The sequence below is a fragment of the Oryx dammah genome, unplaced genomic scaffold (assembly GCF_014754425.2).
Source record: "Oryx dammah isolate SB20612 unplaced genomic scaffold, SCBI_Odam_1.1 HiC_scaffold_28, whole genome shotgun sequence".
NCBI classification, from domain to species: Eukaryota; Metazoa; Chordata; class Mammalia; order Artiodactyla; family Bovidae; genus Oryx; species Oryx dammah.
In genome coordinates, this window is record NW_024070212.1 from 73,134,229 (window position 1) to 73,154,237 (window position 20,009).

A 20,009-nucleotide genomic window follows, 5' to 3' on the forward strand; every position below is an offset into this window, starting at 1 on the left:
AGATGGTAAAACATTTATTATTATTTTTTTTTTACTTTTCAATATTGCATTGGTTTTGCCATACATCAACATATATTGATTCCTGAAAGTGTGTCCTTTTGTTCTTTCACCCTGTATACATCATTTAATAGATATTCAAAGAGGCAATCTTTAAAAATAGCATTTTAAGGTATATGAAATTGTATTCAATCAAAATTATCTATTAAGCTTTGGCTTCAGCCTGTGGAGGGTCAAATCACCAATTGCCTACTTCAACATAAATAAGATATACCTGAATTGTGCATGATCAATATATTGTTATTACATGAATTACCATCATAGCTAGTCAGCACAGTGAATAATACAAACAAGGCACACCAACGAATTTATTGTTACTTTCTGCATGTTCACTTTTGAATACAGACAAACATTTTAGATAAGACTTGGAATGAAAATTTCTGTTAAATCTTTAATATGTTGGAATTCTATCAACCAAATGATGAATAAATATATTTTGATAACAGAGATGGAAAATGTCACAATAATGAATAAGGATTTTGGAAGCAGTTAATTTTATCTCCAAAGGCACTATTAAATAATTTAACAAATACAAAAAGATATTGACAAGCCTATAAACGTATCAACAGAGTGTGCATTGGCTGGGAAACTTTAGGAAGGATATAATGACCTTGCTCAGCTACTTGTAAAACATAAGAATATAAAGAATAAGAGGTCAAATTATATCATAATTATTTTTTAATATAATTATTATACTAGCATTTATAACGGAGAAGGCAATGGCACCCTACTCCAGTACTCTTGCCTGGAAAATCCCATGGGCGGAGGACCCTGGTAGGCTGCAGTCCACGGCGTCGCTGAGAGTTGGACATGACTCAGTGACTTCACTTTCACGCCTTGGAGAAGGAAATGGCAACCCACTTCAGTGATCTTGCCTTGAGAATCCCAGGAACGGCAGAACCTGGTGGGCTGCCGTCTATGGGGTTGCACAGAGTCGGACACGACTGAAGCAACTTAGCAGTAGCAGCAGCAGCATTTATAACATTAAACCAAACTGCCCATAAAAGCTATTTCTAATTTTAGTTATTTAGTTTAAGTTGGAAATTATAAAGTAAGATGTTATGAGAAGTTTTTACATTATGTGGAGATGAATTAAAAGTAAAATATCCATTCTGCCACATCAAAATTACAAGAGGGGTTAACTCTCCAGAATCATTTACAATGTCCATGATAAATCATCAGGCAAATCATAAAAGTAGAATATGGAAAGAAACTGTCAGAGAGATGTTACCCATATTTTTTTTCCCTCTTCCTCTGACCACCATTGAAAGTGAGGCTTTATTTAGTATTATAACTGTCCAGTAAATTGATCACAGGAGCAATCCTATAGTTGATAATATAAATGAATCATTGTTCCTTAACTGTAATGACAAACTTCTAAAATGTATTGTATTGAGAATATAAAATTGGAGTAATCATGAATTTTAAATAACATGCAATATTTAATCTTTTATTCAAGCAGTTTATTCTCTGATAGTGACATTCAACTTTTGCCTCAGTTTTGACTGAATATTGATTTTAATCTCAGGTTAAGATTCATTTATTGGACAATAGTATAGTTGTAAGCAACTATACTCTCCAAAATTAAAAAAAAATCACTGATTAATTCATCAATCTCAAAATATTAGTTTGGTTCTATATTATGTTCCAATTACTGTATTAGGAGATAGATTGGCTTATATTTCTGACCTGATGAAGTACTTAAATTCCTAGTATTATGAGATTCTTAATGTTTTATTAATATCTTTTGCGCTAGCTTTTAGCAATGTACTGCCCCATGGTAAGCACTCACATATGCTATATTTGTTGGATAAATAATTGCATTAGTAGCCTTAACTACAGGTCACTTAAATATTTTATAAGCATATTTTCCATATTGTGTGAATTATTCATGTATAAAATTTGAGTGGACCAAGAATTCAGGAAAAACTTCCAGCTCATCATGAAAACTCTTCCTCCAGTTTGACAATAATGGAATTTGGTTCCATTGAGGACTATAATTCAACCCACTGGAACCTATCTTCCTATAATCTCTCTATGAGTGTAATTATAATATTGTTCACAAGAATATAATTAGAAAATTCTGAAAAATGTCTTACTGAAGGTTGAGCACAGTATTTAATGCATCTCCTTCACTTTCCTGTCAAAGAGTCAAAACAAGAAATGGGTTGATTTGAAATGAATTACTCTTGTCACAGCAAGTTATGAAGCTTCTTGGTCAGCTTGATTTTAAAAATAAAATTCCAAAGCTTTTAAAAAATGTTTAATTCTTTACATGAAAATATTATTGAGCTGCAGCTGCTGCTGCTAAGTCACTTCAGTCACGTCTGACTCTGTGCAACCCATAGACAGCAACCTGCCAGGCTCTTCTGTCCCTGTGATTCTCCAGGCAAGAATACTGGAGTGGGTTGCCATTTTCTTCTCCAATGCATGCAGTTGCTTCGGTTGTGTCCGACTCTGTGCGACCCCATGGACAGCAACCCACCAGGCTCCTCTGTCTCTGGGATTCTCTAGGCAAGAATACTGGAGTGGGTTGCCATTTCCTTTTCCAGTTATTGAGCTACTAACAAATAACAACTCCTACACTCACTGAAACTTTAGAATCTAAACATTCTCCATGATTCCATAAAAGCTAATCTTTGATAGTTTTGTTGCAGTCTCAGCTTCTCATATTATAATTTGTCTGACTGAAATGTAATGAAAACACAGAGTTCAAGTAGTCTGTTATATTCCATCACCACTTTATCTTTTTCGCAGTTATTTTTAGTCAATATTGATTTTTGTCCTTTCCTATTTGAGAATATTTGCGGTAGAGATAAAGATGAATTGCATTTTCACCTTTTTTTCTTGCCTGTTCAACAATGTAACACTTTAGTCACAAGAAGAGAACCTTTTCTTTCTTTGTCCATTCTGTTCTGAACAGGGCTAAATAATCATTTGGTTGTCCTTAACTATAGTGCATAAACCTTATGACTTTTTAGTATTAGGTTCTTGGCATTATTCTTACCAGTGTTTTGGTGGTGTGGACAGTATACAAATAGCTCAGTTAATTTACTGGAGACATAAATGTATATATGAAAACATATATGTGCATACATACATACCTATGCACATATTTTTATTATCAAATTTTATAGAGTTTTATTATAATTATTTTCCATGTCTTCATAATATTATGCTTTCTGCATATGGGATGGTTTTGGCATATATTTTTTGAAATATCAGTTTAAAAATAATTTAGCTTCTGCTATTTTCTAACTGAATGTTTGCATATTTATATAAATATTTGCATCCCATATATTGCATAAGATATAGAAGAAATTTCCAAAATTATTAATAAAAAGGAATAATTTGCTTTTAGAAAATAACAAGATTGTGAGAAGTTTCAAAAATACCTGTTGTCACTCAGATTTAAGACTCTTAGTTTCTGCATCTGTCCAATCTCTTCAGGAAGAAATTCCAGCTTATTGGAGCGTAGAGACATGACCGTTACGTTCTTACAGCTTCCAATCTATAGGTAACAAAAAAGATAAAGGATCACATTGTAAACTATTCTATATTAATATTTATAATTTATAAAGTGATTTGATTGATTTATAGATTTCCTTATCACTTCTAAGACTCAATATGTGCATTGTTTAATTTTTTATATCTATCTTTAAAATATGTTTAGAAATTATTCCTTTAGCTATTAAGGCAATGTGTATCTCATATTTTTATACATGTTACAAAGGAATAATTTTCTTTTAAAGTTTATGATTAGAATACTTGTAAAAAACAAAAAAGTACTTGTCAGCTTAATTGTTTTTATAAATCCCTTTTTTGTCTATCCAAATAAACACTAATAATATTGTTTATAAAAGATCATATATACTCAAAAATGAAGTCTTATTGACATTTCCTTTGCAAAAGTAGTTTAACTTCACATTACAATGGTACTTTTGTTTTTATTTATAACTTTTGTCTCTAAGACAATGATATATGGATTTCTTCTCCTGATTATGAAAGCATTTAATAGAAAATGTTAAATTTAAAATATACTTCACAGTTTATTCTTGACATGAATAAATGAAAGTCCCGTTTGGAGATGAATGCGAATGAACCGTTTTGGTGGATCCTGAAGTTAATATTATGCAACATGATACTTTAAAAAACTTATTTACATTAAAACTTTCACTTAGAAATGGAAATATAATTGTCTCCAAATTTATTTAAAAACTGTTCTTAAAAGCAAAATATACAATTTGTTTGAGTGGATTTATTTTATTACAATTTTTGACAAGCAGTGTTTAAGTCAAATGCATTTCCTTGGTCAAATATAAGAACTTATCCCTTGTTATTTTAAAAAGAATGATTAATAAATATATAACTCCTATATGCATTCACAGCTCAACTCATGAAGCTACGCTGCTAATGCACCTGCTAAAATTTATATCCAAAACAGAGTCATTAAAAATTAATTAATAGAAACAAGTTTATTCCTCACTTCTCTGGGCAATTCTGGAAGGAAGTTCTCATCGACTGCTAATGTTCGAAGACTGTGAAGGTAGCCAATAGTAGAAGGTAGAGACTCCAGTTCATTACAGCTACAGTCAAATTCTTCTAATAAAGATAAACTGAAAAGTTAAATACATTAGTTAGACATTCTAAAAGGTCAGATGGCAAAAAAATTTTGAAAAGCCCACATATTAAAATTCACCAACAAAAGTTATTTATGTAGTGACTGCTTAATATTATGTAAGTTAATTTATCAGTTCAACCAAATGGTTCAATATCTCTTAATAAGTGGCTCAATTTGGTAAAATAAATATAGTTCATTTTTCTCCTTTCTTAGTTCACTTGTCATTTAACTGAGCCTGAGAATAACAAAAAGTTTTGTCTGCTTTTATACAACTTCAGTTCAGTTCAGTCGCTCAGTCGTGTCCGACTCTTTGCGACCCCATGAATCGCAGCATGCCAGGCCTCCCTGTCCATCACCAACTCCTGGAGTTCACTCAAACTCATGTCCATCGAGTCGGTGATGCCATCCAGCCATCTCATCCTCTGTCGTCCCCTTCTCCTCCTGCCCCCAATCTCTCCCAGCATCAGAGTCTTTTCCAATGAGTCAATTCTTCTCATGAGGTGGCCAAAGTACTAGAGTTTCAGCTTTAGCATCATTCCTTCCAAAGAACACCCAGGACTGATCACCTCTAGAATGGACTTAGGTGTCTCTTATAGTTAGATGCTCATAATGTATGTCCTTAGAATGAATGCATGTAAGTACATGGGCAGCTAAAAGGTAAAGATGGCAGGTACAAGAAAGAGAAGATAAATGGGGGAAAAATATTAACAACAAAACCACTGATTGGATGCAAAATATTTTACTAAGCATTTTAGAGATAGAAGTAACTATTTTCTTTACAGAAACTCTATCAAATATCTATTGTTTTAAACCTCTCTTACATATAAGGAAATAGAGGCATAAAGAGGCTAAGCAACTAGCCCAAGGCCACACAAAAGTAGGAAAGCTAGTACCTAAATGCAGACAGTGTGACTCCACTGTATCTTCTTGCCTCTCCGCCTCTGCCTTTCAGTAGCAGATGCTACAGACAGGGTATATTTCAGCCTCCATATGTGTATTGTTTACTTCAAAAAGTATTTTAAAAAGTGGTAAACTCTATGTAATGACCCAGACTTTTGGTGTCTTTTGAAAAATAAGGATGATCTGCCAGTACTGGACCTTTATTCTCCCACGACAAGTAAAGAAACCAGTATAACGGCAGCTGCCTTCAAATAAGCACAGTTCTCCAATTTGCCAAGATCCTCACCACTCCAAACTTAGCCCACTTTACCCCAAATCTACACAAAGGAATCCCATGAATACACATTCAAGCTATCACAAGGGAACAAGACATTTCATTGCTTGGTTTGAGACAGTTGGGAAAGAAAGAGGGCCTGGCACAGAGTAAGCACTAGCTATATTTAAGTTTCCTTTGGTGGTAATATTATTACACTGTTACTACCATTCATATCATTGCTTTGTAACAGGATGGAACCCTCAAAGGTAATGATCTCACCACTGTAAAGGGAAAAATGAATTAGAAGTAGTCAGAATAAGGCTGTAGATTCCTCTTCCTTTTTCTTTATCTTCGAACTAGCTGGCTTGAAGGTAATTTATTCCCATCATTTAGTTAATGAGTGGACACAGAAATTAAGCATTTGAGTTTTAAGTTAGAATGGATTTGTGTCCCAGCTCTGTCACTTATTAGATGTAGGATCTTGGATATTAAAAAACAAAACAAGGATCAGAGCTCAAAAATCAAAGCTGATTTTATTTATTGCCAGGCAAGGGAACATTCCCTGCTTATACTCAAAAGAAATTCACTTAGTAGTGCACTGGGGTGGGGGGGGGAAGTCGGTGCCAAAAGGGGGTGGCAACAGGGCGTCATGATGATCATGCTCTTTAAAAAAAGAAAAATTTGCATTATGGAGAGGGTAGAATAAGTTCACAAGTCTGTGTACAATTGGGTAAATCAAGTCCTATTATTCATGGGAAGGGAAGAATCTAATTCAGTCAAGTCCAGCCTGACCCTGATCAGGGTAACTCATGATTCATGGTTCTTAACAGCTTCAACTGGTTAGAACCCAGAAGTGGGGAAGCACAGCATTGAGCTGTGAATAATAGCTTTGGTGTGCATGCTCAGTCCTGTCCAATGCATGCTCAGTCCTGTCCAACTCTGTGCGACCCCATGGACTGTAGCCACCAGGCTCCTCTATTCATGGGGTTCTCCAGGCAAGAATACTGGAATGGATTGCCATTTCCTCCAAGGGGTCTTCCCAACCCGATACCGGGATCAAACATGGTCCTCCTGTGTCTCCTGCATTGGCAGCTGGTTTATTTACCACTGAGCCAACTGGTAAATGAATAGTAGCTCTAGAGTTCAGTTCAGTTCAGTCACTCAGTCTTGTCTGACTGAGACCCCACGCGATAGCAGGCCAGGCTTCCCTGTCTGTCACCAAATCTTGGAGCTTGCTCAAACTCATTTCCATCGAGTCAATGATGCCATCCAACCATCTCATCTTCTTTTGTCCCCTTCTCCTCCTTCCTTCAATCTTTTGAGTCTTTTCTAATGAGTCAGTTCTTTGCATAATGTGGCCAAAGTATAGGAGCTTCAGCTTCAGCATCAGACCTACCAATGAATAGGACTGATTTCCTTTAGGATGGATTGGTTTACTTCCTTGCAGTCCAAGGGACTCTCAAGAGTCTTCTCCAACACCACAATGCAAAAGCATCAATTTTTTGGCACTCAACTTCCTTTATAATCCAAATCTCACATCCATACATGACTACTGGAAAAGCTATAGCTTTGACTAGACAGACCTTTGTCAGCAAGGTAATATCTCTGCTTTCTAATATGCTGTCTAGGTTGGTCATAACTTTTCTGCCAAGGAGCCATGTGTCTTTTAATTTTATGGCTGCAGTCACCATCTATAGTGATTTTGAAGCCCCTGAAATAAAGTCTCTCAACGTTTCCATTGTTCCCCCACCTATTTGCCATGAAGTGATAGGAGCAGATACCATGATCTTAGTCTTCTGAATGTTGAGCTTTAAGCCATCTCTTTCATTCTCCTCTTTCACTTTCATCAAGAGGCTCTTTAGTTCTTCTTTGCTTTCTGCCATAAGGATGGTGTCATCTGTGTATCTGAGGTTAGTGATATCTCTCCCAGCATTTGTTAATTCAGCTTGTACTTCATCCAGCCTGGAATTTCACATGATGTATTCTGCATACTAGTTCAATAAGCAGGGTGACGATATAGAGCCTTGAGGTACTCTTTTCCCAATTTGGAATCACTTTGTTGTTCCATGTCCGGTTCTGACTGTTGCTTCTTGATGTGCATACAGATATCTTAGGAGGCAGGTAAGGTGGTGGTTCATGTACTGTTGAAGCCGGCTTGGAGAATTTGAGTATTACTTTAAATTTTGTAGGGAAAATCACTAGACCATTCAGGTATGACCTAAATCAAATCCCTTATGATTATACAGTGAAAGTGGCAAATAGATTCAAGGGATTAGATCTGAGAAACAGAGTGCCTGAAGAACAATAGATGGAGGTGTGTGACATTGTACAGGAGGCAGTGATCAAGACCACCCTCAAGAAAAAAAAATGCATAAAGGCAAAATGGTTGTCTGAGGAGGCCTTACAAATAGCTGAGAAAAGAAGATAAGTGAAAGGCAAAGGAGAAAAGGGAAGATATACCCATCTGAGTACAGAGTTCCAGAGAGTAGCAAGGAGAGATAAGAAAGCCTTCCTTAGTGATCAATGCAAAGAAATAGAGGAAAACAATAGATTAAGAAAGATTAGAGATCTCTCGGATAAAATCAGAAATACCAAGAAAACATTTCATGCAAAGATGAGCACAATAAAGGACAACAATGGTATGGACTTAACAGAAGTAGAAGATATTGAGAAGAGGTGGCAAGAATACACAGAAGGACTATACAGAAAAGATCTTCATGACCCAGATAACCATTATGGTGTCATCACTCACCTAGAGTCCAGCATCTTGGAATGTGAAGTCAAGTAGGCCTTAGGGAGCATCACTACGAACAAAGCTAGTGGAGGTGATGGAATTCCAGTTGAGTTATTTCAAATCCTAAAAGATGGTGCTGTGGAAGTGCTGCACTCAATATGCCAGCAAATTTGGAAAACTCAACAGTGGCCACAGGACTAGAAAAGTTCCGTTTTCATTCCAGTCCCAAAGAAAGGCAATGCCAAAGAATGCTCAAACTACCGCACAATTGCACTCACCTCACACACTAGCAAAATAATGCTCAGGATTTGTTAAATGCTCAGGATTTGTAAAATAGCATTAGTCTTCCAACAACATGGCTCAAATTCCAATTACCTTGGTATTTCAGTTGTGAAAGTGTTAGTCTCTCAGTTGTGTGTGACTCTTTGCGACTCCATGGAGTTTAGCTCATGGACTGTAGCCCATGGACTATAGCCTTCCAGGCATGGAATTTTCCAGGCAAGAATACTAGAGTGGGTAGCCATTCCCTTATCCAGGAGATCTTTCTGAACTGGGGATTAAACTTGGTTCTTCTACATTGAAGGCAGATTCTTTACTGTCTGAGACACTAGGGAAAGTCTATATTAACTGTGAATAACTACATGAAGTAAAAGCTTTGCTGCTAACTCTTCAGCCCATAGATCACAATGTAAATAACAGACTTGCACCATGATCAGGGATGAGTCTCATCACTCTTTTCAGTCTGTCATTGATCAGCCTCTGTGCATCTGCTGTTCAGTTCACACATGGACAGTAAATCCTGTAGTTGTGTTGCCTTCTTGTCAATCAGCTGTGAAGAGATACTATTGGCACCAAAATTTTACATTTAAAGCACTACTCCTGTTGGGTCATGCTCTTGGTCATCTTAATTTTCTTGGGGATTTAAATGAAAATATTAAAATTTGCTTTCCATCACCAAGAACAACTTCATTAATTCAACTGGTGGACTAAGTAGCTATTTCAATTTTGAAAGCCTATTATCTTACACACATTTTGGAATAAGTTTTGATGCTACAACTGGAGATCAGACAGTTTCTTTGGCTGAGTTTTAGAAGAAATATGACATAAAGCATTCAATTGAAAATATGCAAGCATCATGGGAGGAAGTAACAGGACATAATATGGATGCAGTATAGCAGAAACTTTCAGCACAATGTGCAAATAACACTGTAGGATTTGAACTGAACATATGTGGGATTATAGAAGAAACAGCTGACTATGGGAATGCTGCTTGCCATTATTCAAGAGCCTTTAGATCTGCTGCCAGAGGAGCTTAGTGAAGCAAAACTTGTTGACATCAAGGAGGAAAGTGGTTGTAATGAAAAGGATGATGTCCCAGAGGAAGTGACCGTGGCAATAAAGTTTACATTAAAGAAACTCTTAGAGATATTTCATGGTGTTGAAAACACAAAAGATAGAAGTCTGGAAGCTGCTCCAAGCTTAAAAAGATGATGACATTTCACTGATGCTTAGAAGGAATGTCCACTCTGAATTATGACTCACACAATGAAAACAAGGCAAGTACTGTTCAAAGTAATTTTGATAGGTTTTTTCACAAAAAACCCCACTTTAATTCTTAATGCTCCTAATGTTTACAGTGATGGTACATTAAATACATGTTGGCTTTATTATTTTTCCATTTTTCCAACACATTGATAACCAACAGTAACAGTATTTGATGTTTTGAAGGCTATGGTTTTTCCAGTAGTCATGTATGGATGTGAGAGTTGGACTGTAAAGAAGGCTGAGCACCGAAGAATTGATGCTTTTGAACTATGGTGTTGGAGAAGACACTTGAGAGACCCTTGGACTGCAAGGAGATCCAATCAGTGCATTCTGAAGGAGATCAGCCCTGGGATTTCTCTGGAAGGAATGATGCTAAAGCTGAAGCTCCAGTACTTTGGGCACCTCATGTGAAGAGTTGACTCATTGGAAAAGACTTTGATGCTGGAAGGGATTGGGGGCAGGAGGAGAAGGGGACGACCGAGGATGAGATGGCTGGATGGCATCACTGACTCGATGGACGTGTATCTGAGTGAACTCTGGGAGTTGGTGATGGACAGGGAGGCCTGGCATGCTGCAATTCATGGGGTCACAAAGAGTCGGACATGACTGAGCGACTGAACTGAACTGAAAGACCCTTCATGAAAACTATCATAATTTTCCCCTTTGATTAAAAAGATTATTTAGTACAGTTTCAGTGCATGGTTGTTTTCATAGTCCCCAAAAGCTCAACATTCAGAAAACGAAGATCATGGCATCCGGTCCCATCACTTCATGGGAAATAGATGGGGAAACATTGGAAATGGTGTCAGACTTTATTTTTTGGGGCTCTAGAATCACTGCAGATGGTGATTGCAGCCATGAAATTAAAAGACGCTTACTCCTTGGAAGAAATGTTATGACCAACCTAGATAGCATATTCAAAAGCAGAGATGTTACTTTGCTGACTAAGGTCCATCTAGTCAAGGCTATGGTTTTTCCTGTGGTCATGTATGGATGTGAGAGTTGGACTGTGAAGAAGGCTGAGCGCCGAAGAATTGATGCTTTTGAACTGTGGTGTTGGAGAAGACTCTTGAGAGTCCCTTGGACTGCAAGGAGATCCAACCAGTCCATTCTGAAGGACATCAACCCTGGGATTTCTTTGGAAGGACTGATGCTAAAGCTGAAACTCCAGTACTTTGGCCACCTCATGAGAAGAGTTGACTCATTGGAAAAGACTCTGATGCTAGGAGGGACTGGGGGCAGGAGGAGAAGGGGACAACAGAGGATGAGATGGCTGGATGGCATCAGTGACTCGATGGACGTGAGTCTGAGTGAACTCCAGGAGATGGTGATGAACAGGGAGGCCTGGCGTGCTGCAATTCATGGGGTCGCAAAGAGTCGGACTGAACTGAACTGAAGACAATGTAAAGTGAGCACTTCCTGAAATAAAAAGGTAACATTTTTACTGGATAATGGGCTATGTTGAATTAATAATTTATACCTTGAAATTATTTTACACCTTTGTTTTACAAAGAAAACTCTTAGGTGCAAAACACACATCCTTCAATTATCTTTGAAATTCAAAGGATTAAAACTCAAAATATAACTTTCCAACTGACTTTATTGATGGCTGTCCTGCTATAAATCACCTAAAGTATTTTATTACAGGATCCTGAGTACAGTTGTACCATATTACCCACATGATCACTGGTGTCCAAAAGATAGACCAAAATAAGTGAAATAAGTCTGACAGAGAAAGACAAAGATTGTATGATTGCACTTGTATATGAAATTTAAAAATAAGCAAAAAAGTGAAAAAATAACCAAGCTCATAGATATGTGAGCAAATTGGTGTTTACCAGAGAAGGCAATGGCAACCCACTCCAGTACTCTTGCCTGGAAAATCCCATGGATGGAGGAGCCTGGTAGGCTGCAGTCCATGGGGTTGCTAAGAGTTGGATATGACTGAGTGACTTCACTTTCACTTTTCACTTTCATGCATTGGATAAGGAAATGGCAACCCACTCCAGTGCTCTTGCCTGGAGAATCCCAGGGACGGGGGAGCCTGGTGGGCTGCTGTCTATGGGGTCACACAGAGTCGGACATGACTGAAGTGACTTAGCAGCAGCAGCAGCAGCAGAGGTAGGGTTAGGCAAGTGGGAAAAATGGGTGAAAGTGATCAAAAGGAACCAACTTTGAGTTATAAAATAAATAAGTCATGTACTGTTGGTTAGTTGCTAAGTCATATCTCTTTTGTGCCTCCATGGACTGTAACCTGCCAGGCTCCCCTGTCCATGGGATTCTCCAGGCAAGACTACTGGAGTGGGTTCCCCTCCTCTCCTCTGAGAGATCTTCCGGACCAGGGATTGAACCTGTGCCTCCTATGGCTCCTGCATTGCAGGCAGATTCTTTACTGTTGAGCCACCAGGGACTTGTAACTATATATGGTGACAAATGTTAACTAGACTTCCTGTGGTAACCATTATGCAGTATATACAAATATCAAATCATCCTGTAGCACACCAAAACTGCATTATCGTTTATGTATCGAAAAGACAAAAACCTATCTTTTTAAAGAAGTTTTTCTATTGTCTATAATAGTGCACATTGAAAGTAAAAACAAGCTACAAAGAAGTGTGAAGTGAAGTGAAGTGAGCTAGCTCAGTCGTGTCCGACTCTTTGCGACCCCATGGACTGTAGCCCACCAGGCTCTTCCATCCGTGGGATTCTCCAGGCAAGAATACTGGAGTGGGTTGCCATTTCCTTCTCCAGGGGAACTTCCTGACCCAGGGATCGAACCCGCGTCTCCCACATTGCAGGCAGGCACTTTACCGTATGAGCCACCGGGGTGTAGAATACTTGAAAAAAGTGCTTTCCAGGGAATTCCCTGGTGGTCCAGTGGTTAGGACTCCATATTTTCACTGCAAGGGTATGGGTTCAACCCCTGACTGGGGAACCAAGATCCCACAAACAGCATCACCAAAAAACCCAAACAAACAAAATACAAAGCAGTACTTCCCAATCTTTTGCGTGCATATGGATCCCCAGGCGAACTTGTTAAAATGCAGACTCAGATGTAATGATTTGGAATGGGGCCTAGATTCTGTGTTTGTAACAAGCTCCTGGGTAATATAGAAGTTGCTGGTCCTGGGACCACACAGTTTTAAAGTCCTCTGCTAATATTTCAAGGATAACATGAAACACACACACAAAATATGTCAATGACAGCTAAAATCCATGTATACGTATTACAAGAGTTATGTTGGTAAAATTTTGCCTTAGACCACATATCAGTACTAGTGACAGTATTGGAGGCAGTAATGCTTGATGTTAAACAACAATACTGACTTAGTTTTCTGAAATGATTCTCTAAATCTAAAACTACATTGTTCTCTAGTTCGGTCTCCATGAATTAGTCTTGTATGAGAAGATATTGCCCTTCTCAGGGTATCATTTGAGGTTATTATTAACCCTCAATTACTGAGCTAATGAGGAAGAGGGATTGTGACTATATTACATAGATAATGTATAATTTCACTTTAACTTCATGTATGGCCATTAGAAACCATCAGATGCCATTAAATCTTTTATTTTGTAGGTGGTAATAAACATAAAAGTAAATGACTTTGGGCTTCACTTTCTTAGTTCACTTTTAACTCAATAGAAGTAACGTTGGAAATGTGAAAAATGTTGACAGGCTTGCATAGTCGCTTAATAGTTGAGTGCACTTCATCTACTTATTAATCCCTGTGTTCTCATCTATAAAATTGGTTTATAATGCCTGTTGCATGGAGTATCAGGGACGATTCAAGGTATGCTACCTTGCTAGCACAGGCATACCAAGGTGGTGCTAGTGGTAAAGAACTTGCCTGCCAATGCAGGAGACGTAAGAGACTTGGGTTCAGTCCCTGGGTTGGAAAGATCCCCTGGAGGAGGGCATGACAAGCCACTCTAGTGTTCTTGCCTGGAGAATCCCATAGACAGAGGAGCCTGGTGGGCTACAGTCCATAGGGTTGCAAATAGTTGGACATGACTGAAGCCACTCAGCATGCATGCACCTTGCTAGCACACTGATTTTGGACTTCTCAGCTTTCAGAACTTAGAGTAATAAATGTCTGCTGTTTTAGCCACTCATGTATGGTTATTTTGTTATGGCAGTCTGAGCAGAATAATGCATTATTCCATCATTACATATAATATATATATAATGACAATGCTTATTATACTTTGTACATAAGTATTTAAAATTTTCTTTTTAAGAACTAGATGTTTCAGTCATGTTATATTACTAATCCTCACACAGATAAACATAAGCAAGGCTCAATAAAGAAATATCTTTTTGTTTATTATTGTTGATGACTATTATGATTTGTTGAAGGCTATCTAACGTTAAGTCTGACAATAACATCTGAGATGTATTATTACTTCCCTTTTACAGATGAGAAAACTGCAGCTCTGAGATGTGATTTGACATGCCCAAGGTCAATTAGTTAATGAAAGGAGAACCCCGTGAAGGGATTAAACATATTCAAGACATGTTATCAACCATTAAGGAATCCATATTCTAGTTGGGAAGGCATATTATATTTGATGTTATAATATTAAATTTATAATTTGATATTATAATTATAATTAAGTTATAATTATATGTATATATATATATATATATTTTTAAAGTTACTCAGTTTTGTCTGGCTCTTTGTGACCCCTTGGACTGCAGCCCACTAGGCTCCTCAGTCCATGGGATTCTCCAGGCAAGAATACTGGAGTGGATTGCCATTTCCTTCTCCAGGGGATCTTCCCGACCCAGAGATCGAACCCGGGTCTCCCGCATTGGAGGCAGACGCTTTAACCTCTGAGCCACCAGGGAAGCCCATAATTATATTATATTATAATTAAATTATAAGAAATGGAAAAATATCACATTAGTGTTCTCTAACTTGTGTAAAGAGTTCCCTAAACTTATTTGTCCATGAAGCTTATTTTTATGTCATACCTATTAAAATATCAAGTAATGATTATTTTGAGGAATTAAGTTTAGAAAATGCTGGTTCATTTAGTAGGTATACTGAGCTTTGAATTTAGAGGAAGCTGCAGTGGTCTGGGTGGGCAGAAGGAGAAGAATTAAGTAGCAAAACAAGTAAACATATTTTTTGAATCCAAATACCCCCAATTTGATTTGTCAATAACTCTTTACCTTATTAGATTTTATTTTAAGTAGCATTTATTTAACATATGAGTACTTCCTATTTAATTCTCACAACATTCTCATGAGGTAGGCATTATTATGATTTCCATTTTACTGAGGAGGAATCTAAGGCTATAAACCCACTAGTACATTGAAAAACCAGATTCTGGACCCAAAAGGTCTGGCTCCAGAGCCAAAGCAGCCAACCATTATGCAAGCTTGTTTAAGGGAGCTTTGTTTTAAACCAGTATCACAATGGAATAGGGTTTGAGAAGACAGTTATCTGATAGCTGTTTAAGAAGCTGAATCCAGATATTGGTTCTTAAACTTTAGCATGCATCGGAAACCCTGGAACATCTTGTTAACACAGATTGCTGGTCTGATGTTCAGAGTTTCTGATTCAATAGATCTGAGATTATCTCTGAGAATTTGCACTTCTAACAAGTTCCCAATTGGAGTTGATGATGTTGGTCAGGGGACCACATATTGAGCATCACCAGTACACACTAGACTATGGAAAGAATTGAATATTAGTGTGAAGGAATTTGGGTTTTATCGAATGAAGTATGTGTGTGTGTGTGTATGCTTTCTAAGTTTTTGACTAGAATAACTTTACATCTTAAGAAGTACACTGGGGATTCAATAAAAGGAAATCTCCTGTTTACTCTATTGCCCAGCCCCCAAGTTCTCCTCCCAAAGTCATATACATTTCTAGTTCCTTGTGTATCTTTCTACAATTAGAGACTAGAGGGAAGCACAGTTTTTAGCATTCAGGTACATAGAATGCTTATTTTCTTGTCATAGCAGTCTAGTAAGTGGACTACTGGAATTTACCATCTAGGGTATTAATGTTAGATAAACTAAACATCTAGATCAAAGAATTAGAATTTTAGACATAGGTGGAAACTACAAATGAAGAAACTAAGCCACTGAGAATTTAAATAACTTGTCCAAGTTCACATAGTTAAGTGGCGTAGCGAGGGATCACACTCATGTGGATCTGCTGGACTCTAAAGCTAGTGCTCCTTGCATTATCCCTCAGCAGTCAGAGGCCCACAGGAAAGAAGTGATTTATCCAGCTTTGCATAGTTATTAAATTTTATGATTCCAGTCTTTCTCTTTGACCATACACTATGATGGAATGACTTTTTAAAATATCCATTCAAATTTTTGAGCTTTCATTGTTTTTCTCCAAAACTACGAAGCTAACAGAGAGAAACCTTAGTGTAGTTTCTCTTCCTATGGAAGATCCTTTGCCCTTAGAGCACTGGAGCTCTTAAATGATCAAATATTGCAAAATATGTGACTCAACTATCTCATATATTAAGAAGCATCATAGGTCAATTAACAGTTTAACTTTGAGATCTGATAACTTCTCTCAGCCTTTGTTTCTGCATCTGTTAATGGGGAGAAAATAATACACATTGAATAGTATTGATGGGGTCTTTAAATAAGAATACATGTAAAGCACCAAACACGGTATCTGGCACAATGTGAACACAAACAAAAAGTTGTTTATTACTATTATCATTGCACATTCAGTTCTTAGAATGGCTGGAACTCCTAGGCACAACTTAAGATTTGACAACAAAAACAACCAATTTTACAAGTCATTTGGCACAAAAGTCATGGAATCTATTTCAGCTGTGAAAGACAGCTGAACTTTTTCAGCAATTTTTACTAGTTGGACTATTAAAAATTACCAAAGCTAAGTTTAATCTATGAAACATTCTATATGTAGAATGAGAATATTTTTGCTCACTGGAGCTGATCTTAACATTTTGGTGAGCAGAGTTCTAGATAGAATGTCTCATAATAAAATAAGACTCTGAAACTCTGAAATTGAAACTCTAACCCTTTGGCCACCTGATGCAAAGGGGTGATGGCCACCTGAGGCTGACTCATTGGAAAAGACCCTGATGCTGGGAAAGATTGAAGGCAGGAAGAGAAGGGGATGACAGAAGATGAGCTGATTGGATGGCAACACTGCCTCAATGAACATGAGGTTGAGCAAACTCCCAGAGACAGTGAAGGACAGGGAAGACTGGTGTGATGCAGTCCATAGGTTGCAGGGGCAGACACAACTGAGTGACTGAACAAAAATAACTATTCCACCATTTACAAAATACTTTCTGCATGTGACCTGGGGTGACATTAAATAGTATTCTAATAGAATTTATCTCTAGCCTTGAGCTAAACCTCTGATCTATCAGTTCTGAATTCCCTAAGGAAAGCAAAACCAATGTATCATTATTATTTTTACTTCATGAAGATTGTTTATCAAGGTGTACTATAAAAGTTTAGATTTGGCTTACGTTTTGCACAAGTGCTCCATTGAAGTGAGAATGTAAGTGAGGAAATGGCTGTCATAATTTTACCAACCAAAAAATGTATTGTAGAACTGAAATCTTCAAAATTTTTCATCTTAGGACCATTTTACACTCTTTAACAATCATTGGTAACCCTAAAGTACTTTTGTTTACATGGTTTATATCTATTGGTATCTATCATATTATAAATTAAAAAATGCATTTAAAAATATTTATTATTCAGTCTTAAATAACAATAATAAATCCATGACATGTTAATGTAGGTGACATATTTATATAAAAGTATCTATATTTCCAAAACAAAAACATTTAGTGAGAAGAGTGACATTGCTTTATTTTTTCAAATCTCTCCAATGTTTAGATTAATAGCAGGTAACTGGATTCCCATATTTGCTTATGTATTCAATATGCTGTTGTATATTATTCTGTTTAAGTTTTATATATATATATATATATATATATATACATATTCCAATCTCACACAGATATGTAGTTGGAAAAGGGAAGGAGGAGTATTTTCACAGTCTTTTTGAATAATTGTGACTATTATTTGATACTATACCAAAACTCAACAAGTGGTGGTGTTTTAGGGGATACAGTAATTGCAATATGGAATCTAAAATACATCAGTGAACTTTTCTTACTCTTCATACCAATACGTTAACATCAACTAATCCTTTTGCACTTCGAATGAGTCTATTTCTCATGTGTGATTTTGTAGCTCATGCATTGGTCATGGAAAATGTTGCTTTATAGAATTAAACAGATTTTCCAAATGTTGATGCATTTCACAGACAACCTCAATAAATCACATTCATTATCACACCAGTGATATCAGAAAAGCCTTTAAATGTATGGAAGCTGTCAAACTTACAGTGGAAGATACAAATTTTTCAAAATTCCAACTTTTGCTTGATAGCTCAAATTCCACTGTTGGCAACAAATACTGTCAGTTGTTGTCCTTGAAGTAACAAAGCTCACTTTATCCATTTTTGAGAAAATGTCTGCCAAATACCCAACTACCTAACCATAGTTTGTCAGTCATTCTTCCTTTTTTAAAAATAAGCTTTAATTTTATAGTTGTTTAAGGTTCACAGCAAAACTGAGCAGAAGGTAGAGATTTCTCATATGTTTCTTACTGCTTTTTTTATTCTCCTTTTTATTGCAATAAACTATAGTATTATAGTCCATTTCCCTAACAGTTCCATTCATGGCTTTATATGAATATCAAAACATCAAATTGTAGACTTTAAATATATGCAGATTATTGTACCTCAATCATGTCTAATAAAACTGTTTTTTTAAAAAGCTTTCTCCCCACCCCAACTATACCCAAATCTGTTAAAATGTGGATTTATATAATTCTTCACATGAAATGTGGGACAAGATTCCTATAAAATGGCCTTACATAATTTTAGAATGAAGACAGCTTATGGATTTCTCACTTTACACAAGTTGTAAACAAAATAATTCCAATGAAACATTGATAATAGCATACATACATTTCTTCAAGAACTGTAAATCAATTAATGACAACATAAAATTAGAAATGAATCACTTTCAGATAAATGGAATATATTTTTTTCTTAAAAGGGAACAATGACCTTTTACCTTGAAGCTTTTTATGCAAGCTAAAACATGTTTATTTCCTTAAGTCTAAAAATACATAAAGTTTCTATAAATATCAAGTTTTACTAACAGTGTAATGGTAACATATACATAATGCAGATCTTATAAAAATTGATTTGATTTTGTAAGACATTCAAGTGAAGTTAGAGCTGTTACTCAGTCAAAAGCATCCAAATTAGTAGTATCTGGAAAATTACAGGCAATGATATAATTGAAGGTCTGGGCAATCACTTTGCTTGTGAAAGGGCAATGGTCAAGTATTTCTTATCATGTTATATAGTTGGGTGTAATGTAATGTTCACATATAAAACTAAATTGATATACACAAATATATAAGTAAATAAAATGTGGTCTAAAACGAGTTTAAATATGAACAAAATTGTTGAGATCTCCAGTGGAAAATGTGTTAAAGTAGAAAACTCAATATATTATTCTGTCTCTGGCTTTAGAGAAGCAGACTGGTATGAAACTTTGGCACTTACTTTCCGATTGTATTGGGTAGCATCGTAAGTTGATTGTCATCTACTTTTAGAGTAGTTAGTTTTTTCAACAACCCTAAAACAAAGAAGATGTATTAGTACACAAGAACAGATTACTGACAGGAAATACAATATATAAAATACAATATACATCACAATATAATTGTGATGAATGTTTGTCATGCTAATTGGCTGCACTCTGCTTTTATCAACCTACAAACATATTCGCATGTCTAGTTCTGACCTTCCAGTTGCAAAAACTTCACTTACATCAGTGGGAGTTCAAATACA

The 20,009-nt window shown here is 36.4% G+C and overlaps 1 protein-coding gene across 1 annotated transcript in view; it reads right to left on the bottom strand.

Moving 5' to 3' along the window:
• Positions 1-20,009, bottom strand: part of LOC120857009 (leucine-rich repeat-containing protein 7) — a 156,944-nt gene that overhangs the window by 129,995 nt on the left and 6,940 nt on the right. The window contains exons 2-4 of the mRNA XM_040232605.1: positions 19,722-19,794; positions 4,544-4,673; positions 3,453-3,568 (exon numbers count right to left, since the gene is read on the bottom strand). Of these exons, the coding sequence (XP_040088539.1) occupies positions 3,453-3,568; positions 4,544-4,673; positions 19,722-19,794 (319 nt within the window). The remainder of the gene's footprint in view (positions 1-3,452; positions 3,569-4,543; positions 4,674-19,721; positions 19,795-20,009) is intronic.